The 23,226-nt window shown below is 38.7% G+C and overlaps 1 protein-coding gene across 1 annotated transcript in view; it reads right to left on the minus strand.

The window, feature by feature from the left end:
• Window positions 1–446: 446 nt before the first annotated feature.
• arhgap35a (Rho GTPase activating protein 35a) overlaps window positions 447–23,226 on the minus strand; it is an 83,652-nt gene continuing 60,872 nt past the window's right edge. The window contains exons 4-7 of the mRNA XM_028464153.1: window positions 11,018–11,095; window positions 8,326–8,457; window positions 5,063–5,168; window positions 447–3,756 (exon numbers count right to left, since the gene is read on the minus strand). Coding sequence (XP_028319954.1) covers window positions 3,276–3,756; window positions 5,063–5,168; window positions 8,326–8,457; window positions 11,018–11,095 — 797 coding nt within the window. The 3' untranslated portion in view covers window positions 447–3,275. The remainder of the gene's footprint in view (window positions 3,757–5,062; window positions 5,169–8,325; window positions 8,458–11,017; window positions 11,096–23,226) is intronic.

The following is a 23,226-nucleotide window of genomic DNA, read 5'->3' on the forward strand; positions in this document are numbered from 1 at the left end:
CCATTTAATTTACTCGAACCAATATTCTCATATTTACCACTATAGGGAGAAAAAAATTCAGCATTTTTGTATTGATGTAGCAGATCTAATGCCATTTTCGAGTGAGACACTGGTAGTCAATTGTGAAATCACAGCAACTCGGCAGCATTACTCTGAAAATTTGAGTACATTATTTTACTGTTCCACTTGTTAGTTACAAAGACGCACACAAAAAAAGGCAATTTTACAAGATTTCATTTATTAACTATGATACAGTTCACATAAGGCCTTGCTGTATACACCATTCCCATTGAAACAAATCACCATATTCGGCAAATAAAGACATGTCTTTGTTTATGTTATCTTTTCACTTTACAAAGCTTCTTCTTTTTTTTCTTTTTTTTTTTTGTACATTTCCAACCCCTTGTTCATTTTTTTTTCTATTTCCAACCCCATGTTCATTTTTTATTTTCCATAATCTCTAAAATAATGAGATTATTCGAGCCCTCTTCCTCAGTCTGGAAGAAATCATGCACTATATTGGGCTGATCTCTTGAAAATTCACAAACAGTTAAAAGAAAACAAAAAAAAAAATAAGATTTTGTAATTCAAAATTCAAAAAACATGAAAATGAAGCTTCTTTTTTTTCTATTACCACTGACTAAAGGGCAGTGTTAGACCCCCTAACATACCAATAAACAGTCATTCGTATATAGTTTCATTTGTATCTCAGTTTAACTTAAAAGAATTCTGTCCCCATCATTGCAAAAAACAATAACAAAAATAATAATAAACGGAAGCAGTGCAGCCAACATCATTCAAAACCAAAGTCACATTTTATAATTCATCTGTTCTTCTAAATTGTCACTTTGCTTCCAATCTCTTCCTGAACCCCTTTTTAACAGTCTTTGGCGGCCTCACAGTCACTTCAGTATGAACTCATTGATAAACACAAGAAACGCCACTGGCCAGCATTCACAAACAAGTACCAGTGGCACCACCCCTCCTCGCTCCTTCTATTTCCCCCAAATAATGATCCCATTCACCAGTTTGCTGTCCATCTTCCCTCCTCCTCCCTCTGTCCGCATCTCTCTCACTCACACTATTCTGTGAGGATCCCTGTGTGTGTGTTTGTATGTAATCTGGACGTGCTAATAGGGTTACACAGTGGGGTAATGACCGCAAGGAGAGAAAGAGCAGAATTCCTCTCCCTCACTTTTGTTGTTGTCTCTGACCATCTCCTAAGCTCAGCTCATAACACACACGTGCACACTCACACATGTACTGTTATAGAGGCGCACATGAACAAAAATAGGTAGTGTGGACAGAAACAGCTGTTTTAAAAGCTCTTTGATTATAGGTCAAAAATTGATTTAAAGACATACAGGGGTTTTCATTCATTCTGGGACTGCACTCGACCTTGGTGAGAATTAGCAAACATCCTTTAACACACACACACAATCCCACTTAATACACACATTATCGAAGCCTGCTTCGATCAGAAACTCTTTCTGCCCCCCCTCCCCCCTCCTCTCAATGGTTTCTACGGTAACAGCAGGCTGAGCCAAGGAATTCTGTGATGCTTCTCTCCAGTCATGCAGAAGGATGAATGGACTGTCTGTTCTGGTCTGTGGTCTCCTTTTGGACTGGGAATGGTGAGAGGATTTAGGAATAGTGGTTACATTCTCAAAAATTAATATGCGAGGTCTACTAAGACCACGATAGTGTCCGGAATCCAAAGGTGCAACATTGTGTGGCAGTGGTTACCAATCATTTCATAGGATCAGAACTCTTGGCTCCCTTTTTCATCTCGTATATTTTGACTGAATGCTAAATGTTTATCTCTATAAATCCTAAAAATCTTTACTTTTTATATGGCGTATCTATAGGTAGTGTAATCAACTTCTGGGCCAAAGTAGAAAGGAACAAAATATGAAATGAGTCAATGTTATTCACTGCATGTTTGAATGCAATGTTTCAAACTAGCGGCTACAAGCAAAATCAATATAATCTCAGTTTATGAGTAATTTTCAGCAGAAACAATAAGAGGAATTGAGCATGACTGCACTATTTAGAGCTGCAGTACTAACTTCTTCCTGCAGGGGTCAGTGGTGTGTTCTCAGAGAAGTAGGGAGGAAAATCTCGGGTGGCTGACATGACAAAGCAACCTCAAATGAAAATGTGCCTTCAAAGTGCTCAAAAAAGTGCTTTTTGATCAAGGTCCTTACTGTGAAAACTGCAGCGACCATCCCTCCTCCTAACACAGCCCCAGTGACGCAACAGAAAGTCGGAACATAGGAACGATCATGGAAATCTCTGAGGTGTAAGGCATCCTAAACTAAATTACATGGACACAAATGGTCAGCCAGCAACAGACAAGCCACCATACACACCTCAGACGTTTGCACAGGGATCCCGGGAATCTAGTTTTAGTCAATCATTTAAAAAAGAAAAAAAAAAAAATCACATTTCAACCTGTGTTGTGTATTTACAAGGTCAGGTTCATGAAACTAGAGTTCAAAGTGACCAACCGAGCAAACAGGAGACAGGGAGGAGCTTCCCAGAATGCCAAGGGTGTAATAACACCCATAATCCTTTGCTCCAATTTGTAGCCCAGCGGATCCAGTCTGTTTGGATTTGTTTTTTCGGAGCTTGGCGTACTGCCTCAGTTATCTGATTTTCCCTGTCAGTGTGTATGTATGTGTGGATTTTTTTTTGGTGGTGTAGAATAGTAACTAGTAGAACTCTGTGAAACCTTAGGTTGTTCAGGAGAAACACTAAACATTACCAATAAGTCCCAGTTGGTGTGTACGTATGTGTGTGTAATAAGGCAATCCCAAAATAGCAAAACTCACATTCTTCTGTTTATTTAACATCCTAATCCCTCTCTGAGTCCCTTTTATCACTTACTGGCAACATTTCTCTCTTCATTAGTTTTGTGTGTGGATTGCTCTAAGAAAAGAAGAACATGTCCAGATCACGTGAGCTGAGAGACAAATGAACAAAGTGCCATGGAAGGAGGAGGAGGATCATATTTGCATGTTCTGAGGCTCTATAATTAGTTATAATGTTCCTCTGTCGTGGCTTTTGTGTGTTTACGCATCATTTGTAAAAGCAACATATTCTGATACACCTCCTTCCTGTCCCTAATAATTAGGCTCTTCCTGCACAAACTGCTTCACTTCCCCATGTTCTCTCTCAGTTTTTAGTTCACCTTCTTCGGTTCTTTTCTTTAATTTTAAATCTATTATTCTGACCCCTTCCTTCGTCTTCTTCTCTTTCCCTTAATGCTCGGTTCACAGCGTGTGTTGTTCCGTTGGGGGGTGATGTGGATGGAGAGAGGGCGGCAGCAGTGCTGGCAGTGGGGACTGGGGGGTGGCAGGAGGAGACCGTGGAGGTGACTGATGATGATGAAGAAGGTGATGGTGAATGGGAGGGCCATAGTGAGGTATGACAGGAGGTGTGGCAGGAAGAACGTAGGGAGCCGGGGACGGAGCGGCGGGTGAGGAGGAGTGGTAGCCCCCGGCCATGCAGGAGTAGGCCGAGGTTCCTCCCCCAGAGAGGGTGGAGGAGGGCGAGCCGGGGAGGCCGTTGGCCAGGGGCTGATTGTAGAAGAAGTACGCGCACTGGTGGATGAAGCTCTCGATGATTGTCTGATAGGTGCGGGTGGCCGTCAGGGCGTCCATTGTGGTGAAGTCTGGTCTCATGAGTGTGGGCCAGAAACAGATGGACAGGTTCTCACTGGTCATCAGGTTCAACTTGTTGTGTTGGCTCACCCTGATAGAAAACAAAGGAGCCAAAATCACTGAAAACATCTAAAATAGGAGTGTAACAAACTTTGGCTGTGTTTGAAATGGAATACTCAATGAGTAGACACTGTCTACTATATACTATAAGTATGGTTACGAGTATTAGGATAATGAGCGTTTCCACTGAGTATACTTCCAAGTTTGCCAAGAAGCATTTCGAACCTACAATTAAAAAAAACCTGAATCACACTGAGGCTAAATATCTCTGTTGATTCTCCACCTTTGAAAGTTCTGAAAACATTTTAAGCGAGAAAATGACCAAGTAGAATATCAACATGTGGTCATTTGATCCATAAAACTCACGGAAACACATTTCATGCCAACATTTCGGAGACCCTCCATTGTGCTACTGACAAAACTTCCGTTTAACTTCAAAACAAAAGACCTACTTATAAGAGTGTTAAAAACTAATGGAAGACAAGAAGAGATGCTTTTGTTTTGAAAAGGAAATGTTTGATTATTAGCTTGAAGCCGGTTCCAGCACGATTTTAAGTTCCGCTCGCAATGCATTGTGGGGCGGTTGAGTATGACAAGTGTACCCAACGTGCATTCTTCAAAAATGTCCTGATATAGTATACATAGACATATAGTACAAATACAAATACATATAGTATTTCTCACGTACTCAATCTTTCCATACTATCTAATGTGAACGCACTACAAACCCTTTTTTACATCTGACTTATGCCACCCATCATTTAAAATAACTCATATGGGTCAACTGCTTAGGTCAAAAAGTCCACAGTGTGCAGATTTCTAGAACCATCTTCAGTGTGCAGGCTGGCCACGCCCCCCTGGGATGACAGGGACACATGAAAGCGATCAGTAGATGCTTTGATGCTTTTCTGATGAAAGAACTCGTAGGGATACATCAAATCAATCACTAGATGCCTCTGAGGAAGACTGACAGTTAGCAGCCGAAACATTTTCTTAGTTAAAAAAAAAAAAAAATGAATGAGGGAAACCAACTGAGCCTTTCTAGATGGCGCTAACGTTCTTTCTTTTGTGTGTCGTTCTTCAGTCTTAAAGGAGCACATTCTATTTTAAACATTCAAAAAAGCAGCATTCCCTCTGTCGACCAAAGGTATTTAACCAATCACTAAGATGCTTTTTTTTTTTTAAACACAGATCACTACACAGTGTGAATTAAAGCTCTGTCTTCACAGTATGCTTATTGCAGTGATATCATTCCCGGGTCACTTGACTGGGTGATCATCTGTGAAGTCAGCACAGCTGCCGGTGGCCGTCTCTGACCCTGTCACTCACTCACTCACTTGTTCAAGTGGCTGATGACATATTTGAAAACCTCGTAATTCTCCTTGGGGAAGCGACGCAGAGCATCCTTCATCGTCTGGAAACGCTGCTCCCTGTCATTGATCTCTGAACATGGAAAGAAGGGAAGGGAGGTTAGAGGAGAAATGGGAAGATGGCTGAAAGAAAAGATTAGAGGAATAAAAAGAAAAGCTATCAAAGGACTGAGTGGGGATAGAGAGCTCGATAGAACAATAGATTTTCAAAATATTGGAGGAAAGCAACTGTTCATCTTTCAGAGAATCCATACGGAAAACAGTGATTTCATCCTGGAACATCTTCACACATATCTCAGTGACAAAACGACACACAAGCATGATTCAACCCTGCTATTATCCTCAAATATTACTAACACATTTTACTACTGGGGTCAGTCTGATCCTAGGGATATTTGCCTCCAGAAAATGAATTTTAGAAAACTGTTGACCAAGTTTTTGTGTCAGGCTTTTTGTTTATTTGTTGAATATATAATTAACCCCTTAATAATAAAACCTTGACCTGTTCTCTAGCGCCACCATCAGGTCAAACCTTCAGTTTTAGAGTTGGTGAATCTGGAAAATCTTTTATCCAAGTCTTTTCAAATAAACTCCAAAGTATCAACTCTGCGTCTGCAGGTGTGGGGATGTAATGTCACACACAGACAGACGACTTTTACACAGCTAAAACAGCGTGGGGTCACAGTGACCCCAGAGGAACGCCGATATTTGTTCAGCATAAAATTAAGAAAAGTCATGAATTATAAAGCATAAAATAAATAAAATACTCATCTATTGTTTTTTGAATGATAAAAATTGAATGTGGTCAAATTGACCCCAAGGATAATAGTTGGGTTAACCATCTACATCGGGTGTCAAACTCATTTTAGTTCAGGCGCTAAATACAATTTAATCTCAAGTGGGCCACAGATTATAGGTGGTAAAACAAGAAATGTTATCTTTCTTGTGCCCTAGTTTGCACTTTCAGTATAACAGTATTTAAAGTATGTAAGGCACTGACAATATCCAAGCATTAGACACTGCAGGATCCTACATTTCCTTAATTTTGTGACCAATTTTTATGTAGTTTGGGGGAAATTTTGGAGATTCATTGGAGGAAACTTGTAGAGTACCTGAGAGTACTTACAACAATTTGAAGATAAAAATGATTTCCATCATGTGATATAGGTATGGGAAAACTGTGAGCCTTTCATTGAATTTGTGTATTTGGAGGTACTGAGATACCTACATCTGAATTAGTTATTTACACAAGAAGTCATGTTTTCGCTGTCATTTTTGACTTTCTACAGCGGGCTGAAATGGGAGCTTTAAAGGGCCGGATTTGGCCCCTGGGCCTTGAGTTTGACACATATAATCTACATAAATCGAAGACATTATTATTATTATTATTATTATTATTATTATTATTAATAATAATAAAAGGACTTTAAACTACACTCTGGGAAAAAGAGCCTGACAGATTCAATAGGAGAAATCCACCCTGCATACACCCATTACACATTTCTACAGACTACACATAAACACACACACACACACACACACAGTGTGTGTTCAGCCTGATGCAGTGAGGAGTGAGTCAGAAAAACTGATGTCACCGACTAACACAGTCCCTCCTCTGTGAATGTGAGTGAAGCAGAGAGCTGCAGATGTTGTTCCACAATACAAAACATGCTTCACGCTCAGAGTTTGTATTCCCACTGTGGGTCAGTGTGGATCAAAAACACATTCCAGCCAGACACACTGTCCACAGCCCCACTTCCTTTACAGCTTTGCAACATTCATCAAAACTTAAGTTACTTCATATAGCCGGTTTGGGATGGGTCACCATGACAACATGCACTGAAGCACACTCAACAGCTTCTCCTCAGTCTGCCGTTATCTCCACAGTTTTGCTAAATCTGAAAATGCCAATTCCAATTGGGTATTTTTGAATAAATGATTTTGACTCTCCTCCTTCTGCAGGGGCTTTTATCAGGTCTCTGTCACGACTGAGAGGTCTCGCCAAGAATGCTCAGAAAAACACATTGGCATGCTGAGCTTAGTGAGTGACCGCAGGCGCGCTGCTAGTGAGTAAATATCTGCTGTGCAACAAAAGGCTAAGCTATGCTTTAAATCTTCATTCCGACAGATTAACTGAGCACAAGCACCTTCATTTATCCAACATACTATTTTCTCATGACTTCCTGCATCCTTTTATCAGCATGGGCAATCATCCTCACACCCTCCCATCTCCATCTCATCCTTTCTTCTGCTTAACTCATGGAAAGTCCAATTCTCCTCTTGGATGATTTTGGATTACAGGGGTTTTGGGGTTTTCGGGATGGGGGATTAGGGCCACTTAAAAAAACAAACAAACAAAACACAGATCCAGTCGTGAAAGAATGAAGGAAAAAAAAAATCCGATGTTTGTTTTTTTTTAAGTCTTGATTTCTTTTGTCCCAAAAAATGACCAGAAAAAAATTAAGACTTAAAAAATAAAAAAGTTTTTTTTTCTTCTTCCAGTGGCTCTATTAAGTTTAGTTTTTTCCCCAGTGGTCCTAATCCTCTTCCATAGAATCTTGATCATCAAGCTTCATTTTTTGTTTCCACAAATGGGAGTGAGGAGCTATTTTATACTTTCTGTTGTAGTTCTACTTTTGAAGAACCTATACAATTGATGTGTACAATTCGTCTAAATCCATTACACTTCGACTTCCTCTTGCTTTTCACAAAAATATTGTCATGAGTTTTATCTACTCCATTTGACAGTAGAAACGTCCTTGGATGTGTTCTAGATTTACGTCAAGTGCAGCGTGAGATTCGAGAGCTTCTGGAGAAAAGTGGCATTGAAAATGTAAAAAGTGAAGTTGTGAAAGAGAGCGTTTATTGAACTATGAGCCGTGATCTGAAATAAATCAGATCCTGATTTACTTTGAATCGCTAGGGCATGTGCACATTTTCTTGTGCTGTTTATCAGTATAATGATAAAGTAGTGCCATTATAATCGTGCTAACAAATTTCAGTTTAGATATTGAAATAGTGAAATAGAAAAGAAATAGAAATTGAGTTTTGAATTACTGAAAATGACTGCGTTTCTATCAAATATGAGCCAAACTAATAAAAACAATTGCTTTTATTTAGCTGGCCTACGCTCAGCCAGTTACTGCGCGTCTTTCCTGATTCTTCATTCCCAGCATTTATCACTTTCTTCTCCTTGTCCCCTTAAACAAACCCACAGATGCAGGACTTACTGAAGGCCTCCACCAGCTCCGTCTGCATGCTGTAGGGAACCAGAGGCTCAGGCAGCTCAGAGAAGAAAGCCTTCATGGCACCTGCAACTGTGTTGATGGAGAAGTCTTTCTCTACCAGGTCCAGGCTGTGGTCTGGAAATAAACAAGTGAAACAGGAATATGAACATTGGGGTGGTAACACACCCCACCCACACAATATAAGCCATGATTTAATGATAACTAACATTCATAGTGGGTGCAAAACATTGGGCAGGTCCTACAGTGTTAAGAGTCTGATATGTAACAATGACCCAAAATGTAACAAGACCCGAATTGTTATTAAAAAAAAAAGTAATGAAACCTGAAATGTAACAAAAGTGCTGAGCCTGAAATGTAATAAAAATAAAATTAAATAATGAAACCCAAAATGTTACAACTGGTCAATAATGTAACAAGATGCTGAGGCCAAAACGTAAAAACGTTTCTTTTTTTTTTTTAACTTTTCATTATTAGATTATGTGAAGTAGGTGAAGGGTGCTGGGCTCAATTTCCTTGAGGTACACTTAAAACGTAATCACTCTCTTCTGGATTTTAATAATTACAGGGTATTGTCCTAATTCTGAGTTTTGTTTTAAGAAAGAGGACTTGTAAAGTTCACAGGCATCTATTTACTTTCTTATTGTATCTGTCAAATTGTTTTTTTGTATGCCACCCTTTGTAAACTTTGTGTGTTTGTCCAAACAAAAATACAGAAAAATAAAGAAAAATACAAAGTTTATAACTGAAAATTATTCAGTTTATTGCATCATTGCACTCTGAAATGAAAGCATAGAACAAATAAGCAATTTGAGTTAAAAAAGAAATGATGGAATCCATGAACAATACTGTTCACCAGATGCTCATGAGGGTCTGGTACCACAGTGTGTTCCAACACTGCTTTTATGCAGACAGAGGGGGTTGGAAGTAACCAAGAAAAGTTGGAACACCTGTAGAAATTAGTAGCACCAGCTTTCAAGGCTGATTCAACCTTCATTGCTGCAGAACAGCTTTAAATTATTAACCCACTTCTTGTTCCCTGACAAAGGCCTATTTGTATAATTCTGAAATGTACATTATTTTTCAATTTTGGGTAACCAAAACTTTTTTTTTAACCTCTGACTGTCCAGAACTTACCTTTGTACCATTTCAAGCTATTCAATGGACTTCCACTACTTGAATTGCAATAAATAACTGGAAAAATTAGGGTGTTCTAAAACTTTTGACCGGTAGTGTACGTATAAAAGGTAAAAACTTTTTAATATAATAATGTTACATTATTGACCAGCTGTAACATTTTGGGTATGTACGATTCATTGGATGATAATTGAAACAAGTGCATGGCAGGAGGAAAACTGATTTTCAAAAGCCAATTGTATAATGAGTTTGTAAATGACGGAGGCGAGCTCCAGCTCTGAGTGCAGATTTCTGAGGATGAATTCTTCTGTGTGATGCTGCCTTCCTCTGTAATGACTTCTGTGAATCTTCAGGGAGCTGATGAAGTGCCATCTTAAGTGCAGCCAAGAGGCACCTGAGCTTTAGTTGTCTCCTGTAATTGTCTTGCCCTATTGGCCCGCGGCTTCCAATGATTCAACACCAGATTTCAACTCTGATTATTCGAGCACGATGTGACCTGAACCAGCTGCAGACGGATACGCACGCGCGCACGCACACGCACACACACAGGTAGAAAGAGCACATCACGCCTGATTATCTGTCTGAGCAGCCGCACGCTTCATTAACCAAACCAATCTGGACTCAATTAGGGGTGCACACCTGACCTGCACAAGCAGGGTAACGCATGTGTGCACAAAAGGTGCTCGTGCACACACAACACTACACACAGGAGCAGGTAAACACTCGATGAAGCAGCACAAAAAAACGCTAAGAAGGAAGTGAAACTCAATTCCATAACTGCAGATTTGGGCCACATTAAAATGAAAAAATCTGGGCACTATGAGATTATGGTCAGAATAATGCAAGAATAAAGTTGTAATTTTACGAGAAATAAAGTCATATCTTAATAAAATTGTAATTTTATGAGATTAAAGTCATAATATTTCAAGATTAAAAAAAATATAAATAATAATATTTCAAGGTTAAAGTCACAATATTTCAAGAATAAAGTCGTAATATTATGAGAATAAAAATGAAATGCAAAGTGGACTGTGTCTGTATTGTGCTCACTTGTGCATTTTATGGAGAATGTGGAGCATTTAGTGAGATTATATTTCTGTTTAGGTTTCACACATGGTAAAATACTGAGCCTTTTGGTCCAACATCCCCACACTTATCAATTTAAGGACTTTAAAGCCACTTTGCAGATGTTTGCGTTTGTTCTGAGAAAAGAATCAGACTGATTTGAAGCAAATAGCCTCTTTTGTGGAGGCTGGAAGTGGTTGATTTAAAGGCTAGTTGTTAATAGGTGTTAGTTGACTTTAATCTTGAAATTTTACTTTAATCCAAAAAAATTCCGACTTTAATCTCGTAGTGCTCAGATTTCTTTTTATTTTCACGTGTCCCGAATACTCCGTCGCACTATTCCCTCAGAAGAACTAATGTGTCCTGGTTAATTAAGGGCATTCAGGTTTGTTACAGATGGAAGGACGCCTATACCACACATTGATTGATTTTCAGGGCATTTTCTAATTAGTACTATTAAAAGAAAGTGACCCACCTTGGTCAAATTGGCGTTGCATGCTCTCCATCTCTGCCTTGTTCCCGCTGACCCTGTAGATACCCTCTGTGCTCAACCCTGGCAGGGAGAGAGAGAGATTTGTGTTAGTGCAAAGTTGTTTTCATGTTTGATTTGCAAACCAGCCTGAGGTATTCATGCCCGCTGGTCAATCACCTCCAAGAACCCTTGAATGAATCATCACAAGGTGTGTGTGTGTGTGTGTGTGTGTGTGTGTGTTTGGAAGGACCAGAAAAAGCTCCATCCACTGCAGGCAGTGCTTATGACCTTTCCCAGAGCTCCCCTTCATCCTAAAACACTATTAGCATCATTTATTAAAGCCATAAAGCACGCCTGCTGGCCAGCAAGAGCCCCTGGAGTACCGTGACACTTTCACACACATGCGCACACACACACACACACCACAACTTTTGTGGCTTCAAATACAAAAGAATCATCACAACATGTGTGAACCTATAAAGTTCTCTTGTAATTTGATCTTACCCCAAAAGTAAATAAATACATTTCAGTGCAGCAGTCAAAACAAATCTGACATTTAATCTTTCTTTGATTCTAAAAATATACTACACATATCCTGAAGTTTGCAGACAACATGACCATCATCGGTCTCATCTCTGATGGAGATGAGTCGGACTACAGGTGGGAGACAGACCGGCTGGTGTCCTGGTGCAGCCAGAACAACCTGGAGCTCAATGTTTTAAAGACAGTGGAGATGATAGCAGACTTTAGGAAGAACCCAGCCCCCCTCACCCCCCTCACCCGGGGAGACTCTACAGTGAGCTCTGTGGAGTACTCCCTTAACCCCGAACAGCTCCCCAGGCGCTGCAAAATGGCTGCCGACTGCTCCCCAGGGATGGGTTAAATTGCAGAGGACAAATTTCAATATATATGTGTAACAACATATATACATGACGAATAAAGGCTTAAAGCCCAGTTTCATTAATTAATTAATTGTTTCGTGCACCGGCTACCAAGACAAATTCCTTGTACTGTCCTAAAAACTGTACTTGGCCATTAAAACATTTCTGATTCTGATTCTGAAAAGTTTAGTTTTAAAGGGACAAAATCTAGCAGAACCAAAATGAATTGAACCTTTTTGGTTAAGGCAATAATTAACAAAGAAAGAAAAAAGACCAAAAAAATTGCAGCTGGAAAATTAACCATGCTTTTATTTGACTTACATACTTACTCTGTTTATGACCTTTTAAACTCATTAGGAATATAAAAAAATTAATACAAATCATAACAATCTGATGTGTAGTAAATCGTGTGGATTATTTTTTATTTTTTTACTCCCCCCTCACAATACCACCTGTACCCTTGACGATACATCTTGTGACATCTTAATATTGCAATAACTAGGGCATATGTACATTGAAATAATCCATATTATTATTATTATAAGCTACAGAAACCAAACCAAAGCCTGAACATGTGTTAACGCATGTATTGACAAACCTGCTGTTGGAAACCATGGAAACTGTAAAGGAGAGATAGTAGACCAAGAAATCAATAGTAATATACCAACGTTACAACATTTAAGACAATATCACTAACCCCTACGCAGCAGCAAGTGTATCTATGATAGGCGTTGGGCAGGTAATAAGTATTAAAATCTGGTTTACATACAGTGGTTATTCAATAGCGGGTGCATTAAACACAGTAATCTTTCATTACTAATGGAGTTTTTAGTTCCTGCCAACAGCTCGCACAGAATCAACATGGAAACAAGAAAAATATAATACAGAGAATATTAAACAGGGGGAGCAACTCCATTTATTCACCAAAGTGAAGGAGCACAAAGATGTGCAATTTCTTTTACACCTCTGCCTTTCACTGACACTTTTAGAGTGAATATGTAATTTTCTAGACATTTAATGCTTCACAGCAGGTGTCGTCCTCGGTGGCAGCCAATTAAATACTTCGAAAAGAAGCACGTTTTAATTTTCAAAACGCCGCCGCTACACAAATGTTACCCACTGCATTGATTCTTCATTTTAATTGCTGATCTTTGTGTTGCGTGTTTAAAGAATAAGCAACAATACAAAATTGTATCTTGTGTTTGGGTGTTTTTTGTATTGTTTTGTAAGGAAAAAATCCAAAGATGTTTTCTAAATGGAGCAACAATATAATTGACTAAGTTCAGCCATTGAAAATAATTAGCTTTCAGCTTTACTGCTCTCTGTGCAAGCATAGAGACAAAAATAGATTTGTGCTGCAATTATAATAACCACCAGGTACGGCATGGCATCAGCCCAATAGTTTCTTTGTCTGAAAAAAACAACATTGCAATAAAAAGTCTTTTAAATGCTAAAATGGTTACTTATACGTTAGGTGTACAACGTCATTAAAGCTCAGAATGGAGGCTGATCCATAGTCACTGGGACTGAGCGTGGCCAGTGATTCTTCCATATGTTCTGATGAACTCATTCGGTATTTAGGAACATCAGTGTTTTTTTTATTTTTTAACTATTCACATATATGTAAATATTAATTTTAAATACGTGGTTTTGATATTTGACCATTTCTCGAACAAAGATTTCAATTGTGCAAATTAGCACGCAAAGAAGCATTAAAAACATTAAAGTCCAAATAGACTAAGTTGGTTTTCTCTTGGGATGATTCAGACTTCAAAAATGCCCCAGATATCCTCTTTGCCAGATATTAGTAGTTATTCAATTCAATGATTCACACTTTAAAAGGCTTGTAAGAAATTTCTATCCCCATTAATAATGATACAGTAGGTCCAAATGTATGGGCACCCCCATTTTGTTTTTGAAAATTCACAATGAAATGAGAAATTTCCAACCACCCCGACATAACTGAGTCAAATTTTATAAAGATCGATCAAGTACGGACGGGGATATATATACATATATATATTAGAGGTGTCCTGATCTGATATTGATATCGGACATCGGTCCAATTTCAGCCAGAAAACGAATATCGGATTTTATCGGCCTGCATCTAAAATCACCGATATAAGCTCTGCGATAAAATTTTCCGCTCCAGCACTTCTGTCCTTAGGTGACTGTGGTTCACACTCCAACAAAGTAACCTACTGTTGCTGACTATTGATCAAGCCTTTTCTAACATTCCACACTACAAAATAAGTAATAAAAGTATGTATGATTTGTGCTGATATCGGATCAATATCGGTATCGGACGATACGCAAGGCTGCAATACAGGTATCATATCGGAACTGAAAATGTTGTGTATATATTTATATATTAATTTAGCCAATGATAAGGAATAGGGAATTTTTAATTTTAAAAACTGATTCAGAATCAATACATTGATCTGGATTCCCTAAAAAAATTAATGGAATCTTACATGGTGAGATGTCCATGTTTGGTGTCAAATCCATTGTCAAAGCTACAATATGTAACTTTTTTTGGCATCATTTGGGCAAAAATCCATAATCATCTTTGAGCATATTTTAATCCAAAGTGTTCTGAGTGGACAGTGGATCTCATCTCCTTCTCCTGGCTCTGTAAAGTTTATAAATCTAAGAACGTGATGCTCCTAGAATCTGGATGCTAGCCAATGAACCAGAAAGCACAAACGCACCACAAACCACAAATTAATGCGAACCCTGCACGAACCACAAACGAACCACGAAGCACAAACAAACCATGAACCACAAATGAACCACGAAGCACAAATTGAACCACAAACACATGAAGCACAAATGAACCAAGAACCACAAATGAACCGCAAATCGTGAACAAACCACGAAGCACAAACAAACCACGGAGCACAAACAAACCACGGAGCACAAAAAAACCACGGAGCACAAACGAACCGCGAACCACAAACAAACCACGAAGCACAAACAAACCACGGAGCACAAAAAAACCACGGAGCACAAACGAACCGCGAACCACAAACAAACCACGAAGCACAAACGTACTACAAATGAACCACAAACGAACTGCAAATGCCAAACAAAGCACAAATGAATCGCGCACCCTAAACGTACCACAAAGCCTGAACGAAGCATGAAAAAGCATAAACCCTGAATGAAGCACAAACAAAACATGAACCACAAACCAACCACGAAACACAAACAAACCATGAAGCACAAATGATTCGCCAACCCAAAACAAACCACAAAGCATGAACGAAGCATGAAAAAGCACAAACCCTCGATGAACCACAAACAATCCACAAACAAATTGCAAACACTGAACGATGCACAAACCACAAACGAATCACGAGGCACAAACGAACCACAAAACACGCAGGAACCACGAAGCACAAACAAATCACGAAGCACAAACGAACCACAAAACCCAAACAAATCACGAAGCACAAACGAACCACAAAACACAAACAAATCACGAAGCACAAACGAACCACAAAACACAAACAAATCACGAAGCACAAACGAACCACTAAGCACAAACGAACCACGAACCGCAAACAAACCTAGAATCACAAACAAACTGCAAACCCCCGAACGAACCACAAAGTATTAACAAAGCTTGAACCCTGAATGAAGCACAAACAAAACATGAACCACAAACAAACCACAAATGAATCGTGAACCCCGAGCAAACCACAAAGCATGAAAAAGCATGAACTCTAGAAGAAGCACAAACAAACCATGAAGCAGGAACCAACAGCAAACCCCGAACAAACCATAAAGCATGAATGAAGCATGAATCCCATATTTTAATGTATAAGCTGATGTTTCCCTTTAGCTTACATTCATCTCATGCACATCTGCATTACATTGTTTAAGTCAAACATCCAGCAGCAGTAAAATTGAAGGAGATCAGAGAACTACATGGAACACGGACATTTAACTTTGACCAGTTTAAACAACTTAAATGCATAGATTTTCCCATTTTCCTAATTTTACCCAATTCTTAAGGACAAAACACTCACCTAATACCAAGTATACCAGTACCAAATTACAGCCCCCGAGAGTTAAGCTGCATGGATTTCCTTATAGTGCTGCACTTAATGTTTGTCTGTTTAAGAGCAGGCAGTGAATCAGCAGATTACACACCTGACCTGCTGCAGCCTCATAGATCTTTCTACAAACACTGCTTTTGGCATTTCTATTGGCTGCTCGACTGAAATCAGGTGCGTTCAGGTACCCTCGGTAGTAAAGGTGAAATGAAGGATGTCCAAGCAGAAGTCCCCATAACAGCGTTAGACACAACAGTTACACGGTAAAAATCAAGAGGAAAAAGGCAGACCGAGATGGAGAAGCAATGGATCGCTTTGTGTCCTCATGGACACGGAGGGTCCAGCCCACACACACTGGTGTCAGAGAGAGAGTGATAATAGACGGGATAAACGGCGTGTAAACCAAGAGAAGCTTATTCAAGGTGAATTCATTTTATAGTCTGGATGCGGAGTGATGGTTATCAGTCCGCTTAGAGCGGCAGGCAGCCTAGAGCTGTGAACTCTCTGACATGGCCGAGCTGACGGCAGCAGCAGCTGCTCAGGACAGTAACTACAGAGTGATACGTGCATTCATGTTAGTCTCTAAAACACCAGAAACATCTCCAATAACACAAGATAAAGTCTGTACATTTGTCACTATGTCTCTGTTGAGAAAAAAGTGGCTAAGAGCGATCACAAAAGACACGGGTAAGGGAAGTTCAGTTTCGGTTTAAAAACGGAGCGGAGAGAGGATTCTACAAACTGCAGCTTTAAGTACTTTTGATGTAATCCTGCTGAAAGACAAACAATGAATATATATTTTCTCTTTGACAGAGGTAATAAACTAAATACAGAAACCCTTTTCAACTTTTTCAACAAATTAATAACTGGGTGACTTGTTTAGTTTGTCATTAGGTAAGTTTTCCTCTTTATCTGCGAGTCTACCACACACAAAATAAACAAGTTTAAGTCAAATAGCATATTCAGAGTCATTTAGTGTATCAGTAAAAATTTACCCAAATTGGTCAGCTGAAAAAAAAATGTTGCACAAGTTTGCAACGAGACAGCCCTGCAACTTTAATTCTGTCTTCAGTTGGACCTCAGTGGTAAATAAGGGGAGACAGAGGGAGTGGCATAACAAGAAAGGAGATAGGGAGAGGCAGGGAGGAAATGAGAGAGCTCTCAGTCAAGGCATACAACATCGATCTCCACCTTCTACCAATCAATTATCCACAAATGCTTTTCTAGCCCAACACTTAGAAAACAGGGATGGCAGGATGAAATGAAAGTGGAGGAGGAGTGGTGTTGCAGTGGTGGGGTGACAGTGGGAGATAGGGCAAAATAGGACATGCAGCGACGAATGAGGGCGATAGTGTGGGAGAGCGAGGATCAACCAGACTGAGGGAAAAACGAGAGAGTGAGCCTCAAAAATGCCAAAGATGGTGATAACAGGAACTAAAACAGTAATTTTCAACCTTAGGGTAGTGACCCCATGTGGGGTCCCCTGGAATTCAAACGGGGGTTCCCTTAAATGTTTGGTAATTGATACGAAAATTAAAAGACCTGAAAAAAATGTATTTCAACATTTTTTGTTATTATTTTTCAAATGAAAACTCCACACAATATTCTATATTTTCTCTTTCTCAAATATAAATCTAGTTCATTTAAAATTCAGAATAACAGGGTTCCTACAGCTTCAGTCAAATTAAATTCAAGACTTTTTAAGACTTTTTATTGCCATTTGAAATTAAATTTAAGTTAGGGTCAATTTTTTCCAGGGTCTAGTGCAGACATGCAACTGGTAGCCCCCAAAGTAAACACACAAAAATACACAAAATGACAGTAAAAGACACAAAAAAAAACAGACTAAAATAATCAAAATCACTACAAAAACACACAAGATGACGACAAAAATAGCCAGAAATCTATTAAACAACAACAATAATACAAAAAATAAAAACTATTTACAAAAAGCCATTAAGAAAAATCTTCTTTTTACAGGCCCATGTTGTTGAAAGTTGCTACAAGCATGACACGCATAGTTATTTATTTTGAAATGTGAAACTAATTACACTCATAAAATCATACTTGTATTAAAATTCACAAATTTTGAAACATTGATTTAAGACATTTTAATGACAATTAAGGCCTTATTTTAAAATTCATTAATTCAAAGACTTTTTAAGGATAAGCGAAAAAAAAAAAAAAGGTTGGGAACCACTGAACTAAAACAAAGCAGATCGAAGAACAGAGAGTCAGTGGAACATAAACAAAATGTAAAATTAAAACTTGGAAAGGTGAGCAACTACAACAATAGCATCCTCTTCTAACAAAGCAGCAGCACACCCGGAAGTCTAAATAATAGAAACACTTCCTTTATTAAACAAATGTATCTGCATTCTCAAACAATGTCTTCTATTAACATCCTGTTCTGTCTTTTATTTATTACAATGATCCACACTACTTCACTAAATACATTTGCTATTGTTCACTATGTATAAAAAGTGAACATCTAAAAAAAAAAAAACTAATTCTAAAAGAAAAGAAAAAAAACATATGCCTTTGGCGACGTCGGAGCGCAACACACTCAAGTGGGACTGTGATAAATGCTAGTGCGGTTAGCCGCTAGGCTCCTGCAGCGTGTTACCGTCTGACAGCTGATCCCACATCGGCCCCTATCCTGGCCCCTCTCAGGGGGAACAGCAGCTTAGGGGCTGATTTCATAGTTCACCATGGAGACAGGCAGTTGCTGGGTGCTGCCCTTTATGTCGCTATGGAGGCTCCTTCAACCAGATATGCCTGCACACGCTCAAGCACATCCTTCACCCTCATGCCCAACGAGGATGCCCAAGGAGTGCAAATTTGTGCGAGATAACTGTATCACTTGATTTTATATTGTCTTAATGTGGGAAAATACCAAAGAATACCACATTTGTGTGTCTTATTCTGCAGGACAGGACAAGTGAGCAGTTAAGCAAAGGAGGATTAGAACAGAAGCTATGGATGTTATCATGTAACGATACAACTTTTATTCACCTCATGAGTGCAATGGAAAACAAGCAATTAGCCAGCAAGTACAATATTAGACGCTGCATTTGTTCATCTAAACTTATATTAGTTTAACATATCACGGATATGTAAAATAAAGCTGAACATGTGACAAAATTACATTCTCTCCTGGACTGCAAGGTGGTCATATGTTCTCCAACTGCTTGCATTGGCTTTTTTAATAGTTTTATTATTAATCTATTATCATATATCTATTGTTTTTTTCTCTATTAAGCGTTAGAGCATCACATGCTTAAAAAGTGGATTTTCTGAGACATTTAAAAAAAAGAAAGAAAGAAGCAGGGATGTGGGGTTCAGGCTAGAAGTAGGGCTGCAAATACGACTATTTTAATAGTCGACTAGTCATCGATTACTGAAATGATTAGTCGACTAATCAGATGACAAATCATACAATTATTTGCTCTATGTTGCTACAATCTTTTATATTTGGCTTGGGGCAAATTACGACAAATAAAAACAATAAATAAATTGAAGTGTAAACGGGTTCTTTACAAACACAAAAGAAATTGAATACATCAACACTAGAATCTGCTTCAGTAATAGAATGTACACTTAAAAAAAAATTGTGCATAAGGGTCACTCCATTTATAATGAAATTATTTTCTAAAAAAATGAAAAGCACATGAAAAGCAAAAATAACTACAATCGTGTTTTTATTGTTCAATATAAACCACTGCTGCTGAATCTAGTTTATTTTATATCAGATAATGAGTTACATAAAGTTATGGTTGATAAATATCTCTCCAATTACCTATAATTAAACCAGATCAAGCTCGATGATTTAATCATTCAGGATATTTAGGTGTAATAATCACAATATTTATATTACTGTCTAATGGGACCAGCTTTGTCTGTGAACACGTGAAATATAATTAAATATATTGTGTTTCACAATTTGGGACGGATGAATAGTGACATTAATATTTATGCTAACATTTATTTCACACAACATGTGACATGTTGCTGTGGCCCTTTGTGGTTTGATGACAGTAAGCTGTGTAGTTTTTATTTGGTCTATTCCTTCAATGCAGTGGTTAGCCTTAGCTCCTAGCCTAGTCTTATGTTTCTGTGGGTTAGCTTAGCATGCTTTAGTAGAGCACTCTCACCGTGTTTGTGGGAATTTGGGTGGATCTGACGGAGGAACTTAAACTGGTTCACTTTGTTGGGTGTGTGTCAGGTCTAAACGAAGTAGCGGTGCGTGATGTATCGCTGCTCGTCACAGCTTCAGGTAGACTGTGTTGAGCAGAGCTGCGTGTGAGCGACGTCGACAGCGCTGAGCTCCTGGCAACAGCGACCTATTCTACCAGTGGGAATGTTTTTGACGATATAACTCCCGCTAATCACGTCTGTAAGGTGCATACAGCGCTGAGCAAAGATATATAGGTGGGATGAGCCACTCATCATGAAAAACAGTCTTCAGCTCCATCCACAGCTTGAAAAATATGGTAATGACGTAACATACAATTGTCGGTGACTAATTTGGTTATCGATTTTTGTCGACTATGTATATATTTTTGATGACTATCACTGCACCCTTGGCTAGAAGTGGGCATTATGGGATGTGGAGCAAACCTTGGCAGTATCATTCATCAGTGACCTCCAAAGGGCCAAACATTGTGTCAGCACAAGATTATAAATAATGTAAAAAATATATATATATAGTATACAGTATAATATGTTACATAGTGTATGTAATTAGCAAAGTTTTTCCCTCTCAAACATGATATTGCACCGGAAATTTGATCTCGACTAATTTTCTAACGCATGATAGATTATTCAATAAAATGTGTAAGGTTGCACCTTTTACACACACTAAGTCCAAGACAGGCCTGAAGCTTAAATGTACAAAAATAAATAAAAACAAATAAATTAAAAACTGCTGATATCAGCATTCTCCCAGCTTTGTGTTATTGATCTGACAGAAGGAGCTATGAGATCAAACCTTTCCAGCGCAGCCTACGGGCTCAATCACATGTGGACACAAGCATCGAGAAAGCATTAAATGGGAAAAATGAAAGGTGGACAGCTGTCTGAAATTGTCAAGAACGAAGAAAGAAATCAAATCAGAAAAGTTCAGAAAGCTCGTAAAGATGGAAGGAGAAGGATGAGTGAATCAGGTAAAAGAAGATGAAAAACAAAAACATGGAGAGGAAACATAGGATTAAGAAAATCACAGAAGGAGGTGAGTGAGGATAAGAGGTGGAAAATACCTCCGGAGGAGCAGCCGATTCACTCGTGTGTGTACAACTGTGTGGATGTATAAAGGCACACTCATGCAGGATTTGACTTTTATCCAGAGGTAAGTGCTGTGACTGCCCCAGTTAGCACTTGAACACGGTAAGTTAAGTTAAATCTAACGGGATGTCTTTTTATCTAGAAGTTTGCCCCGGCACTCCTACTCACATAAATGAGGTTAATGTGTTGTGAAGCTGCAGTAATTTACAAATTCAAGTCTCTGATCGGTACAGAGATTGTAGTAAAGTACATGGTCTTAATAGAAAACCTCATGATTTCTAAGGTAATAGAACTTTCTGAATTATTCTTTCTGAAAAATGTATAAACTGATCATTAAAAGCTACTGGAGATGATACAATTTTAAATTTTAAAAACATAGAGTAGGCTAGAGGTGAAGATCTTTGCCCAAACCTGCCGCCTGGTCGGGTTCAGTCTTGTTTTTTCTACACGAACTAGGGAATGGGGAAACAGGTGATGCATTTCGATTAGCACGAGAAAGATAGCTTAAAAGAAAATCTGCTTTATTCCGGTTTGGGTCGTATTCTATAGGCCTCATAGATCAATAAACCAAAAATAACTTACTCTCAAAAAAAGCTAGAAGGTTGAAATTGGTGCTGAAATGTCTGTTTCAATCTTCACTGTAAACACTCTGCTTGTTGACATGGTCCGAAAAGTTTCACGTATTATATTGTAGAATGTGGAGTCCCGTAGACGGATGCAATGAAGTGTTTTTACTCCATTCTTACCGTGACTACTTGTGTTTGCCCCCAAAAACAGTACCAAAGTGACTTCCCAACACGTTAATGATGCGGCAAACAAATGGTGGATGTTTATTTTAGGGCTAACACGGAAAGTCCCGAATCCGGCCAGAACTGAATGTCTTGCGGAATGAGGTGATATCATGGTAAAATGGTAAATGGACTTGATTTTATATAGCGCTTTATCCCCACACTGAAGCAGTCTCAAAGCACTTTACATATGAGCTCATTCACCCAATCACTCTCACATTCACACACCAGTGGGACAGGACTGGCATGCAAGGCGCTAGTCGACCACTGGGAGCAACTTAGGGTTCAGTGTCTTGCCCAAGGACACTTCGACACATAGTCAGGTACTGGGATCGAACCCGCAACCTCTCAATCAGAAGACGACCCACTACCACTTGAGCCACGGTCGCCCATCATGGGAAATACCGGAACACACTAGAATAAAAATGGTGTCATGCAAATCACTCACCTCCTTGTCTGATAAAGAAACGCATGAAATCACAGAAAGAATGAAAGAAAAACTTCTACAGTATGCATCCGTTTAAGGGACTCCGCATCCCACAATGCAATGCACAAAACTTTTCTGACAATGTCAATAAGACTGTTTACAACAGAGATCAAAAACTTTCAAGCAGCAATTTCAATCTTCTATATCTTTCTCAAGCAAATGATCTTTTTTTTATTGATCTAAAAAAGAGTTCATGTATAAAAGTTCTGTTTAATGATATCTGTCGTTGGTTTAATTTAGGAATATAAAAATTTAGCTGAGGGGAGGATTGCTACCACTTCATTAACCTTAGATGTAAATATCTTGTTACACACACACAAATATCTCACATACTTGTGTACAAATGAACAAAATCACCTTTAAAAGGCACTATCTTACCATCGGATGTGGCAGCAGAGGGCATTATCGTACTGGTGCTGCAAACATCCTACAGTCATTTTATCAAAGTCTTCAACGCCTTCCAATAACTTCCTCTATCGTGTAAACATTTATATACTTTATATACTTCTGCACAACATACAGCCCTTCGTGTTTTACATATATAGACTTGACGCCAACAGACTCATCCGCAAGGCCAGTGAAGTTTTGGGGATCAAAACATTCCTTGTGCTCTGCTTTGTTACTATAGTAACCGCAGCAAGTTTACCAAGTAGATTAAAAATGGACCTAAAATATCATCTATTTAATTATCTTTAACCAAGGCCACTGTTTC

Source organism: Gouania willdenowi, chromosome 13 (assembly GCF_900634775.1).
Source record: "Gouania willdenowi chromosome 13, fGouWil2.1, whole genome shotgun sequence".
Classification (NCBI taxonomy): Eukaryota; Metazoa; Chordata; class Actinopteri; order Blenniiformes; family Gobiesocidae; genus Gouania; species Gouania willdenowi.